The 12014-nt window shown below is 58.0% G+C and overlaps 1 protein-coding gene across 15 annotated transcripts in view; it reads right to left on the bottom strand.

The window, feature by feature from the left end:
* Nucleotides 1-12014, bottom strand: part of ARHGEF2 (Rho/Rac guanine nucleotide exchange factor 2) — a 38327-nt gene that overhangs the window by 4901 nt on the left and 21412 nt on the right. For 9 of the 15 annotated variants that reach the window (XM_058701864.1, XM_058701865.1, XM_058701868.1 and 6 more), the window contains 12 exons: nt 10082-10149; nt 9702-9765; nt 9086-9215; nt 8759-8868; nt 8498-8644; nt 7181-7431; nt 6902-7027; nt 6385-6502; nt 5948-6196; nt 3857-3933; nt 3133-3302; nt 1457-1524 (listed from right to left, as the gene is read on the bottom strand). In XM_058701864.1, coding sequence (XP_058557847.1) covers nt 1457-1524; nt 3133-3302; nt 3857-3933; nt 5948-6196; nt 6385-6502; nt 6902-7027; nt 7181-7431; nt 8498-8644; nt 8759-8868; nt 9086-9215; nt 9702-9765; nt 10082-10149 — 1578 coding nt within the window. The remainder of the gene's footprint in view (nt 1-1456; nt 1525-3132; nt 3303-3856; nt 3934-5947; nt 6197-6384; nt 6503-6901; nt 7028-7180; nt 7432-8497; nt 8645-8758; nt 8869-9085; nt 9216-9701; nt 9766-10081; nt 10150-12014) is intronic. The other 6 variants (XM_058701874.1, XM_058701873.1, XM_058701872.1 and 3 more) reach the window with 1 other exon arrangement.

The following is a 12014-nucleotide window of genomic DNA, read 5'->3' as shown; positions in this document are numbered from 1 at the left end:
TGTGCCGACAGCTCGGAGCCTGGCACCTGCTTCAGATTCTGTGTCTCCCTCTCTCTCTGCCCCTCCCCCACTAGCTCTCTCTCTCTCTCTCTCTCTCAAAAATAAACATTAAAAAAAAAAATGTTTAAAGTAGGCTCCATGCCCAACATGGGGCTCGAACTCATGACCCTACTCAGGACCCGGAGATCAAGAGGTGCAGGCTCTACCGACTGAGACAGCCCGGAGCCCCTGCACTTCTGTTTCACAAACAAAACTGAGACGACCTGTGGCAGGGACTGCAGGTGTCCCCAGGTTTCATCCTCCCATCTTCCTATAACTGGAGAATCTATACACATTTCATCTGGGCACATGGCTGCCAGTTAGACTACACCCGACAGCCTAACATTGCCACGGACTGAATTCTGGCCAGCGGACAGGACTGTCTCTCTGGATCAGCCCTTCCAAGAAAGGAGTAACGGAGGTGCCTGCGTGGCTCAGTCGGTTACGTGTCCAACTTTGGCTCAGGTCATGATCTCGCAGTTCAGGAGTTCCAGCCCCGTGTCGGGCTCTGTGCTCTCAGCGCAGAGCAGCTTTGGATCATCCGTATCCCTCTCTCTCTGCTCCTCCCCCTCCCGTCCCCCTCCCATCCCCCTCCCTCAAAAATAAATTATCAAAAATAAACTAACATTGAAAAATAAAATCGAGGTGCCTGGGCGGCTCAGTCGGTTAAGCGTCTCTTGGTTTCAGCTCAGGTCATGACCTCACGATCTCATGAGTTCGAGCCCTGTGTCGGGCTCTGCGCTGACAGCGTGGAGCCTGCTTGGGATTTTCTCTCTGCCCCTCCCCCACTCGTGCTTGAACTCACGCTCTCAAAAATAAATACATAAACTTTTTTTTTTTTTTTTCAAATCTTAAAACAGAAACCTCTCCCTGTTCCTTTCCACCTCCCTGCTAGCTGGGATGTACATGTACCAGCGGGAGCTGGAGTAGCCACTTTGGACAGGGAGACAAGGGATCGCTGGGTAAAGACAGACAGCACAGCTGTACTGACTACCCGGCACTTCCCACCTCTGGACCGGAGAGAAGTCACCTTCTACCTTGTTTAGGAAACTGATTTTTGTCGGTCTTTTTGTATAACAGTTAGTTCACAGTCTAACCGATAAACGTAAAAAAAGTAACTTAATGTCTCAACCCTGGTCTTCCTGGTTCCCCTTCATCGGCCACACAGTAAGAACACCGTTCTGAGGGTACTAGGTGCACACACGGGGCACGCGACGCACTCCTTTCCCCATCATTTTTACACCCGTGGTGGCAGACGCTTGACGTTGTTTTAAACCTTGCCCTCTTACTTAACGAGACAGTCTGGTTACGGATCTACCTCAGCCCTCAAGAGCCACGTCCCTTTTTAAATAGTTCCATAGTATTCCATCGTGTGGATGCATGGTAATTACTTAACGAGCTCTGTGGATGGACTTACTCTTGATTCGACGTAGGTAGGCCTCATCCTCTGTCTCAATCAGTGGGAAGTCCTCTCTGGATGGGCATCTAGAGGGGTAACAGGTCGGGTGGGGTTGAGGGATCAGGAATCGGCCTCCTTTCCATGCTCTCTGCTTCTCCGGTAAGAGTCACCAGCCCCAGGCCCTGGCTTTAGTCACTCCTGACCCCCTGCTTTCCTTCACACCCATCATCTGTCTGTACTGGTGTGTGTGTTACCTCTCCACAGGCCACCTGCAGGGGAGCGCCATGAGCACGGGCAAACACAGGCTTTGGCGTTAAGCAAACTGGGCCCAGATCCTGGTCCCACTATTTACCAGGTGGTAATCTCTCTGTTTCTCCTCTGAAAAATGGGTATATCTTCTTCACAGGTTTTTTGATAGAATTAAATGAGATAACGTAACAGTGCTTTGAACAAGGCAAAAGCTCAATAAATCGATTACAAAAAGTAACAGTAATTCTAATTTTCACAGCTGCAAATACGAATGCTGTTAATAAAGAGGCCCCCAGGGATCTACTGTCAATGGCTCAGGTGTTTTGCACTTTTCCCAGAACAGGCAATGTCCTACTTTTGTACATTTTTGAAAAATTTGTTCAAAAGTCTAAATTGCCGAAGTAAACAAAAGGTTATATATTACAAAGTAAAGAAAATCCAGTTCTAAAAGCAAAAAAAATTTACAAATATCCTTATTGGGTTTATCTTTTGGCATCATCTTCAAGGATCCATTCTGAAATTTTACATGCGTTTTGTTTTTTGTCATCATAAAAGACACAGCACTGCTGAGGACATCAACTCTAACGTGTGTCTAATGGAAGCTGGAGGTTGGCTGAGGTAGCACACTGAGCAATTTCCTTCTTGCCTCGCCTGTATGAGGTGCGCGCATGAGACTTACTCCTCTTACCTCCAGGATCAATGGTTTCATTCCCTTTTTCATTCAGTTTTAGAAAATAAAAATAAAATGCAATCCAATCCAAGTAACAGTTTACTGCCTACAGACCAGGGTGTTCATGCAGCTGAAACTGTACTGTGGGCCGTCAGACAGGCCACCATAGGGTTAGGGGTTAGGGGTTGGGATTAGGGGTTAAGGGTGAGGGGTTAGGGGTTGGGGTTAGGGTTAGGGTTTGGGGTTAGGGTTAGAATTAGGGGTTAGGCATTGGGGTTGCAGTTAGGAGTTAGGGTTCGGGGTTAGTGACTGGGGTAGGGGTTAGGAGTTAGGGTTCGGGGTTAGTGGTTGGGGTAGGGGTCAGGGGTTAGGGCTAGGGGCGGGGGGTTGGGGTATGGTCAGGGTTAGAGTTAGGGGATGGGGGTTGGGGTAGGGTCCGCTCATCGTTGGGGTTTAGGGTCTGGGTCCAGTTTAGGGTGTGGGGTTAGTGTCCAGGGTCAGGGCTCAGGGGTTAGGGGTCAGGGTTAAGTCACAGCTGCAGCTCCAAGTGGTGCTCTGTCAGCTCACGTTGCTGCAAGGTGGTCCGGGTTGTCTTAATAGAAAATACGACTGTACAGGATACATGAACACAGGTGACCATTCCAGCTTTGGGCCATCGTGTTTCTCCCCCAGCCTGTGCCTCCACCTCTGAACCCCGGGTTCTTTCCCCCAGGGAGGGCGTGCTGTGGCCCAGGCCCCTCGGCTGCAGGTTTCCCGCAGACGTGCACACACTCACACGCGCACGCTCTGCTGAATGACTCGGATCCAGGTGCTGCGGTCATCCCGGGATGCTGTGTGGACCTCATACATCTCAGGGGGTGCCGCGCTGATCAGAAACATCCCTTTCTCCTGGTTGGCGATGTCCCGTACAATCAGATTCTGCAGTGATACCACCGAGGGCTTGTCCTGCCAGTCAGAAAGGGGGAAATAAGGGTATCTCGGTCTTCAATCTTTCTGGAATACCCCAAGGATTGAGGGGCCAGCCTGCAATACCAGGCACAAAGCTGTGGTGCAGCCAGAGGGGTCTTTAGGAGCGCACATGACCTCTGACAAGTTAATTAACTTTAATGTTTATTGGGGGCCCGGATGGCTCAGTCAGTAGAGTGAGCTACTCTTGATCTTAGGGTTGTGGGTCCAAGCCCTGCCCATGCTGGGTGTAGAGATTACTAATAAGTAAATAAACTTAAGAGAAAAAACACATAAAAAAACACCTTAAAGGCTTACTTTCCCCATCTGCAACAAGCGGATTAATAATGGACCTCCTGACAGTGTAAAAGTGCCTGCACGCAGTGACCATCCATGTTAGCTGTTTTTATGCCTTATGAGATATGACAATAATGGTTACAGTAATAGCCATTTGACTCTGGAAGATTCCAGGGTTCTTTCCAGTTCACATAGAAAAGGAAGAAGAACCCATAGCACCGGTCTGTGCTGAGAAAGGGGAAGGAGGCAGGTCTCACCAGGGCAGGGAAGATGTACTTCTGGTCCTTCTCCTGGAGGAACACCAGTACATCTGTCATCAGCAGCATTAGCACGTCTGGGCAGGGGGAGAGGTGGGAGAACAGCCAGCATCAGAGGCAGGGGGAGGAATGGAAAAGAGGCCTCAGAGGCCTAGGCAGCCGCTTGCCTCCTTCTCAGGGACCAGGCCCAACGTGTCCACTCGGGGCTCCTGCCTCTCTTCCTTCTGGTTGCTTCCTCTTACCTTTGCGGCCTCCCACCCGCCCATTCTTACACCTCAGAAATTCCAGGAGAGGGAGCCTGGGTGGTTCTGTCAGTTAAGTATCTGACTTCGGCTCAGGTCATGATCTCGCAGTTCAGGAGTTCGAGCCCCGCATCGGGCTCTGTGCTGACAGCTCAGAGCCAGGAGCCTGCTTCGGATTCTGTGTCTCCTTCTCTCTCTGCCCCTCCCCTGCTCATGCTCTGTCTCTCTCTCTGTCTTGCAAAAATAAATAAAATGTTAAAAAAAAAAAAAAAAGAAAAAAGAAACACCAGGGGGGAAGAGGCATGTGCCACCAGATCAAACAGCCTCCCGGCTAGAGAAGACTACAGGGGGTCACCGGTGCCTCTGAAGGAAACTGATGCTGGTTTCTTAACCCAGGGACGACAGACCCCAGGATGTCTGCTGCTGGTCTTTAAGGGGTTCTGTAAACCTTCTGAAGTCGCAGAAACAATTTTACATGTTAATACAACACAGATGTGTATTTTTTGGGTGAAAGAGTCCAGAGTTTTGGGGGAGGGTAAAAAGCATCCCCAGAGCAGGACGGGCCACCCTTTTTCAGCCTTTAAATTCCATGCCTTGGGGCACCTGGGTAGCTCAGTCAGTCGAGTGTCTGACTCTTGATCTCGGCTCAGGTCATGATCTCGCTATTCGTGAGTTCGAGCCCCGCGTATCTGGTTCCATACTGTCAGTGCGGAGCCTGCTTGGGATTCTCTCTCTCTGCCCCTTCCCTGCTCTCTCTCTCTCAAAACAAATAAAAGTTCAAAAAATACATACATTTAAATTCTATGCCTAGCAACCGACATAAGGGTTTTTAGGCTGTCTGACCTAAAATCCCCCTTCCTGGCACATTCCCAGTGCTCGAGGGGCAGGGCGCAGGAGGACTTCACATCCACCTCTCCCACAGCTGAATAATCCCATCTCCCTCCACCCCAGAGGCCTCCTTCTTTGTCCTTCTCTGTCCCACCTTCCAGCCACTCAGATCCTGAGTCCTAGACTTTAGCAACGACGGGAAACAAAAGGTCAAGTCCCCAGAACTCAGATGTCACAGTCAAAAAAACACAGGCTCACCCTTTGCCCTTGGAGATCTTACTAAACTGTGGGCACACAGAGGGGAGGGCTTTTGCTAAATGCTTCAGAAATAAAGCTCTCCAGCCTTGCTATTTTTAACCCCCACAGTTTATATTCTTAGCTGCTGCGTGGGAGGGATGGGAAAGAGGGAAAGGGATGAAGACAGGCGCGGTAGGCACAGCAGTCCCCCAGCCTGTGCAGTGGGGACTTCATGACATGAGACACAGACTCAGGCCCAGGGAGCAGGTTCCCTCATTCCTCACCCCCAAAGCCGAGGCCTGCTACTCTCTCTGCCTTGCTTTAGGTAGGAAAGGCTTAGCCTGTGCGGTCTGGGAAAAGAGGCTGGGAAGGCACCCCCACCCCCACCCCCCGCTCTCTTGTGTCTTCCCCCTCCCGCCTGTCCCTCACTGGGCTCTGCTCCCTGCTCTGTGCCTTCCCTGCCTGTGCTCCCAAAGCCCCCGCCCATTCTGCAGCCCCACCAGCTGCCCCTGGTCCTAGAGTTGCTCCGTCTTTCTCACCAAGACTGCTGGCTCTCTGGGCACGCAAGGACCAAAGAAAGGGGTAAATCCTGACCAGGAAGCCCCTGTGCGGTCCGTGAAGTTAAATACAGAACTCGGACTTTGGCTGCAACAGAGAGCACATATTCCCTCCCACGGGGCCCCCCAGACGTAGGGCTGCAGAGAGAGATCCTAGGGGCTGGATGCTTCTCTCTATATATATCTGGCTCCAGGCTTTTGCCTGGCCTGCCGCGCTGACCACTGACCTTTGAAGCGGCCCGTCGCCGTCTTCCAGAGCAAGCAACCATCATGGATGAGCCTGCGCCTCAGAAGCTCCTCTCGGCCAAACGGGCCCTTGCCAGGCACGGGGGTCTGGGCCCGGGGGTCCATACGGTGGTAGATCTCCTGTAGGCGGGCTCCCTTCTCCAGCTCATGCACGTCCTGGTCCACATTGGACAGCAGCTCCTTCACCAGCCCCAGTGCTGTGCTCAGGTCCTGGCGCTCCTCCTCAGTCCCTGGTGCCCAGGGTTGGCATGAGGGACGGCCAGTCCGCTTCAGTCCGGCCCCAGGTCCCACGGTGTCCTGACCCCGTCTTCGGACGTTGCCAGGGGCTCTGCACCTGATCCCGCCCTTTCCCTGGTCACGGAGCCTTTTCTCACCCGACAGACTCCCCACACGCCCCTCCCCGGGCCCACTCCCTCACCGTGGGAGTGCTGGAGGATCCGATTGATGAGCACCGGGTACTTGGTGATGCGCTGGGTCACCAGCAGGACGCACTCCTGCACCCCATGCCGCTTCAGCACGGCCGAACGCGTCACCTTCTACAAGGGCATGGGCAGAGCTCAGGGCCGGAGTGGGGAGAAGGGGAGAAAGAACACTGGATTTGGAGCCTGAGCTGTGGTGCGGACCCTAACTGGGCCGTTTCCCTCCGCTGGCTTAGGGGGCTGCACCTGGAAAACGGGGACCACACGCCACGGATTTCCTACAAGGACCAACCAAAGCGGCGGAAAGCACCTGCTCTAGGGGAGCCCGGCCTGCTCAGTCAGTGGGGCGTGTGACTCCTGATCTCGGGGCCGTGAGTTCGAGCCCCACGTTGGGCATTTGCTCTACCAACATGAGGGCTTATGGTGGACAGGCTCCAAGGGGCTCGGAAAGCACACGATGCCCCCCAGGAAAGGGCCTGCAGGCCCTGCACGCAGGTCCTGGAGAGGTCTGCTCACCCGAATGAACTGCTGGAAGCGTTTGTCCCGAGCATACAGCTCCTTATAGAGCTTTAAGGCCTTGGTGTGGCGGCTGCAGAACTCGGAATAGGTCTTCCGCATCTGCTCTGCGCTGGCACCTGAGAACTGGAGGGCGGGGCTGGGTCAGCAATGAGCCCCGCCCCCCGGACGTGAGCCCCGCCCCGGACGCCCGCGGGCCTCTCCAGCCCTCCTGGCTCCACCCCCCCAGAATCGGAGAGTCCCATCACACCTCGGCGTATGGGCCCCGCCCCTTCTCACCTGGCTGATGAGCAGGTCCCCCAGGCGGTGGATGACGAAGTTCCTGGTGCTGCCGGGGCACAGGGCTTGGCGCCGACGCTCCAACAGCTGGCCCAGGAAGCGTGTGTGGATGTCACTGAGCTCGTCCACGCAAGGGAACAGGCCCTGGACCACTCCGGGCTCCAGCTGCAGCTCTTCCAGCATCCCCGTGCGGAAGAGGCGTGTCATGATCTTCAGCGTCCGCACGTGGTGCAGCTCCGTCTGGATGAGCTCTGTGGGGACACAGGTCATGTGGACTCTACCTTAGCGTGGCTACAGTTGATAGGGCCTAGGCTGGGGGCCTCAGGGCTCATGTGAGGTTTTTAAGGTCTCTTCCAGGTTGCCATTCTGCACCGTTATGGACTCAGGATTTTCTAATCATCCGGTGGCTTTCTGCTTTGCTACCTCAAGCTGTAAGCTGCTGGAGGCCAAGAAGCACGTGCCCTGTCACGTCCACGTTTCCCACAGCCCCCGTGTGATGCCCCGCGCAGAACAGGCAGGGAGTCAAGGTAGAGAAGGATGGGGTAAAGACAGGACCTGGGACACCAATAGCCCAAGAGGTGGAGGCATAACGGCAACTTGTGGGCTGGAGGCCAAGGTCTGGGGGGCTGGTGGGCTAGCAGGGTTGGGGGGGCTGGCAGGGTCTGGGGGGGGCAGTGGGCTAGCAGGGTCAGGGGGGACAGTGGGCTAGCAGGGCTGGAGGGGGGTTGGCAGGGTCTGGGGGGGGCAGTGGGGTAGCAGGGTCGGGGGAGCACTGGGCTAGCAGGGTCGGGGGGACTGGCAGGGTCTGGGGGTGGCTGGCAGGGTCTGGGGGGGCAGTGGGCTAGCAGGGTCGGGGGGCTGGCAGGGTCGGGGGACTGGCAGGGTCTGGGGGGGCTAGTAGGGTCTGGGGGTGGCTGGCAGGATCAGGGGGCTGGCAGGCTCTGGGGGGCTGGCAGGGTCTGGGGGTAGCTGGCAGGGTCAGGGGGCTGGCAGGGTCTGGGGTGGCTGGCAGGGTCTGGGGGGGCAGTGGGCTAGCAGGGCTGGAGGAGGGCTGGCAGGGTCTGGGGGGGGCAGTGGGGTAGCAGGGTCGGGGGAGCACTGGGCTAGCAGGGTCGGGGGGACTGGCAGGGTCTGGGGGTGGCTGGCAGGGTCTGGGGGGGCAGTGGGCTAGCAGGGTCGGGGGGCTGGCAGGGTCGGGGGGCTGGCAGGGTCGGGGGACTGGCAGGGTCTGGGGGGGCTAGTAGGGTCGGGGGGGGCTGGCAGGGGGAAGGACAGATAAGAGGCCCGGTCAAGGTCAAGGAGGAGGAGGAGGCTCACCATAGATGACGTCCTGCTGTTTCATCACCTCCTTCTTCTGCTGCTGCAAGAAGCTGCTGTCCACGGCTAGGCTCCAGGAGTCGGCCGCAAAGTCCCTCTCGTCCGTCTCAAAATCACTCATCAGCTCACTGTAGATCACCTCTGCACCTGGATGCCAGCGGGGCCCGCGACTCAGAGCCTGACGCCCCTCGCCGGGTCCGGGCCCCTGAGACCCTTCCCGCCCGGCCACCCGCAGGCCTCCCGGGCCAAGCGCTCGCTCACCTTCATCGATGAGGGACTCCACGGACAGGGCTCTGTTCCGCATGTTGAGGGAGTCTGTGGACTGGGACAGGATTCGGCGCAGCCCCAGGGGGGACTCGTCACTGAAGTGTCTGACGGAAGAGGGTCTGTGTCACCTAGACTCGGGCAAGAGAGCCCTCCCCAGGTGGGGAACTGAGGCTGGGGTCTGAGGGGCACTCACCCTGAGTCCTCCTCCTTCCCTGTCCATCTACAGTTCCGAACCCAGGGCGGGAAGGGCCCCGCAGGCTTCCTGCTCCCCACTGCCACTCTCTGCCCGCCTGGCTGTCCCCTCCCCGAGCAGAGGCTCACCCAGCGATGTTGGTGGTGGAGACGCTCTTGGCTAAAGACAGGGAGGAGCGGCCGCGGCGAGAGCCGAGCAGAGACTGCCGGAAGCTGTCGGAGGGGTAGATGGCCGAGCTCGGCCGCTCCCGGGGGGCGGCTGGAGGGGACACCGAGCAGGTGTCAAAGCTGCAGCTTCCCCGGGCCCAGGCCTCCCAGGCTCCTCTCCCACCCTCAGCCCTGCCCCCAGCCAAGGAAGGATCGCAGTGGAGCCAGCTTACACGTGTGCAGTAACATCGGTCTTGTCTCATTTCTTCCCCCAAACAAGCCTACGAGCAAACTGAAGCTCAGGAAGGCTAACAGACTTGTCCAGGGCGACTCGGCTGGTGGCCGAGTGGGGACTCAGACTCTGGTGTTTCTGACTAAGCACCTGCTCCTTCTGTTACACCGGAGCCGTCCGAACTGGCTCGTGACAGCTGCCTTCGACACCCCCAGGGCAGCGTCCATGCTCGAGAGACCAGCCAACCCGGGGCCCTCACCCCCATCTAAATTCTGCCCCGACAGCCCCAGCATCCACTTCCAATCAAGGGGGCAGCAGAGCCGGGGTACTCTGGGGAGGGGTCGCCTGCGTGCCCTCACGACTCACTCTTACTGCGCAGTGAAACAGACTGGAGGGCAGTGCTGTTCTTTAGTAAGGCAGCTTTCTGTTGCTGTGGGACAGAGCAAAAGAGAGACACCAAGGACAGCCGTCACCAAGGGTCACCCCCGCAGGCACGGGCAGGTGCTGGGCGGCTGGCCCCTTGCGAGAAGGCCGGCAGCACGGTCAAGGGCACAGGGCGGCTGAGCCCAGCACTAGGGGGCCGTGCCCAGAGCAGGAGGCTGGCCGCACGGGGCCCGAGGCCTGGGGCTCACGGTGTGGACCACCCCACGGCGAGGAGAGGGGTGGAGGAACACAGGGTAAGGAATGAAGGAAGAGGCACACTCACTACCCTCTCCCCCAGCCCGCTGCCCTCCCGGCCGTCTCACCTTCTGCTTGACCTTGGTGCAGTTGGCGAGGGTGTCTTTACAGCGGTTGTGGATAGTCACATTGCAGGCTGGGGGGGTGGGGTGGGGTAGAGAGGGTGAAGGGAGGGCCGGGTGGTACGGGAGGGGACGCACCCACACGCAGACACCCGTCTCCCCTTGGCCACGCACTCTGAGACTCCCCTCGTCCCCAACCTCTCAGCCACGACCGCACCCGTCCCTCCTCTCCCCTCCCCTCCGCCTCCCCCTTCCTTCCAGCAGGAAATCGGGTGAGGGGGCGGAGGGGGCCGCCACAACTAAGCAATCCCAACTCAAAGGTGATCTGAGGGGTGGACCAGAGGGAAGGAGGGGTCATGGCTGCCAGAGCTGAGCTCAAGGAGCACAGGGGTGGTTGAGAGTGGCAGATGGCAGAGGACGCCCACGGGACAGGAGAAGGCACGGAGCAGCTGGGTGGGGGCCAGGGGCAGGGGGGCGGCCAGCGTCCCCGGAGCGCCCAGCATGTGGTCCGCATTTACTTGATCCTAACAACCCTTTGGGGCAGATTCAATTATCCTCATCTTATAGACGAGGAGCCTGCCTCCCGCAGAGGTCAAATCGCCTGCCAGAGGTCAGCCCCCCAGTGGCAGAGCCGGGATTGAAACCCTGGTCGTGTTCTTTCCGTTGAACCACATGTTCACCCACCAACTGTAGCCAGGCCTAAGCACTTCGCAGGCGAGTAGAGCCAGTGCTGGAGTGGGGACAGGCCCTGCCCGGTCCCTCTCCAAAGCCCATCGGCCCTCCCCACCGCTCGGCTCTGACTCCTGCCTGCCCCTTCCAGGCCCGGGGCCTGTCCCCCACCCAGGGCAGACCCACAGCCCCCACACTCCACCTGCTCCTCTCCCATCACCCACCCTGCCATGGGGTAAAAGAGGAGGAAAGGAAAGGAAGAGTGGCCAGGCCTTGGCAGTGAGGCTGTCCCTGTCCCCAACACGCCTCAGCCCTCTGCCCTCTCCCGCTTCCCCCGCCTCGTCCAACACAGGAAACTCTGCCGACTCCTTCAGACAATACCCAGCCCCAGGCTCACTTCCACAAATACAAGGCCAGCAGGGTGGGGTGGAGGGGAGGGCGGGAGGGGGCTGGGGCTGCCCCACTCCCCCGTCGCTCCCTTCTTCTACCCCCAGCACCCAGTGTCTCTGGATCAAACCTCCGCTTTCCACCTGCTCTCAAAATAGCACTTGCTGCCTGCCTCCCCGGTTCCCCTGGCAACAAGCTTCCCGATGGGGACCTCTGTCAGGCCTCTGCGGGGTCTAGACTGGGGTTCCCTCCTCGCCCTCCTCACTCTAAGTCGGGGACTGAGGAAGCGAGGAGGCCTCACTGGTTCTTCCAGGGGCTCCTGCCCCCATTCCACGGGGGCTGAGAGGCTAGAGCCCCGGTCCTGCCGTGGCAGCAGGTGAAGATCTCAGAGGCGCTGCAGCCAGAGGCGGCTCTGCTATACACTGGGGGGAGCAGGAGCCTTCTGGGCGGGTGCGCAGGCGTGCGGGGAAGGACAGCACCCGCCTTATACCTCCTGCTTGCAGGGCAACCCTCAGATGCAGGCGAAGGTCAGGAGTTCCGACCTCTACCCCCCCACACACACGTCCCTGCTCTTCTCCCTCTTTCTATCAGTCACACTAGAAATTTGAGATGGATGGTCCTGATCCTGTCCTCTGCTTCAAACTGCAGAGGCGAAAAAATTTCAGGCTCCACCCAGTCGATAGGAAGGGAGGAGCAAAAAGGGACCCTGACGCCCCGAACGTCCAGTCCTGCCCAGGAAGACCGGCAGGACCAGGTGCAAGGCCCAGCCGGCCACCCGGCTCCCCTCACCGCCCCCCGCCCCCAGGACATTCCTGATCCTTCTCCAAGTAGTCCCCCTAACCCTCAGCAGCTGCTCGGGGAGCCAGGGGACACCCAGCGGACA

This window comes from Neofelis nebulosa, chromosome 15 (assembly GCF_028018385.1).
Source record: "Neofelis nebulosa isolate mNeoNeb1 chromosome 15, mNeoNeb1.pri, whole genome shotgun sequence".
Taxonomy (NCBI): Eukaryota; Metazoa; Chordata; class Mammalia; order Carnivora; family Felidae; genus Neofelis; species Neofelis nebulosa.
The sequence above is the reverse complement of the archived record's forward strand: the minus strand, read 5'-3'. Positions and strand labels throughout refer to the sequence as shown.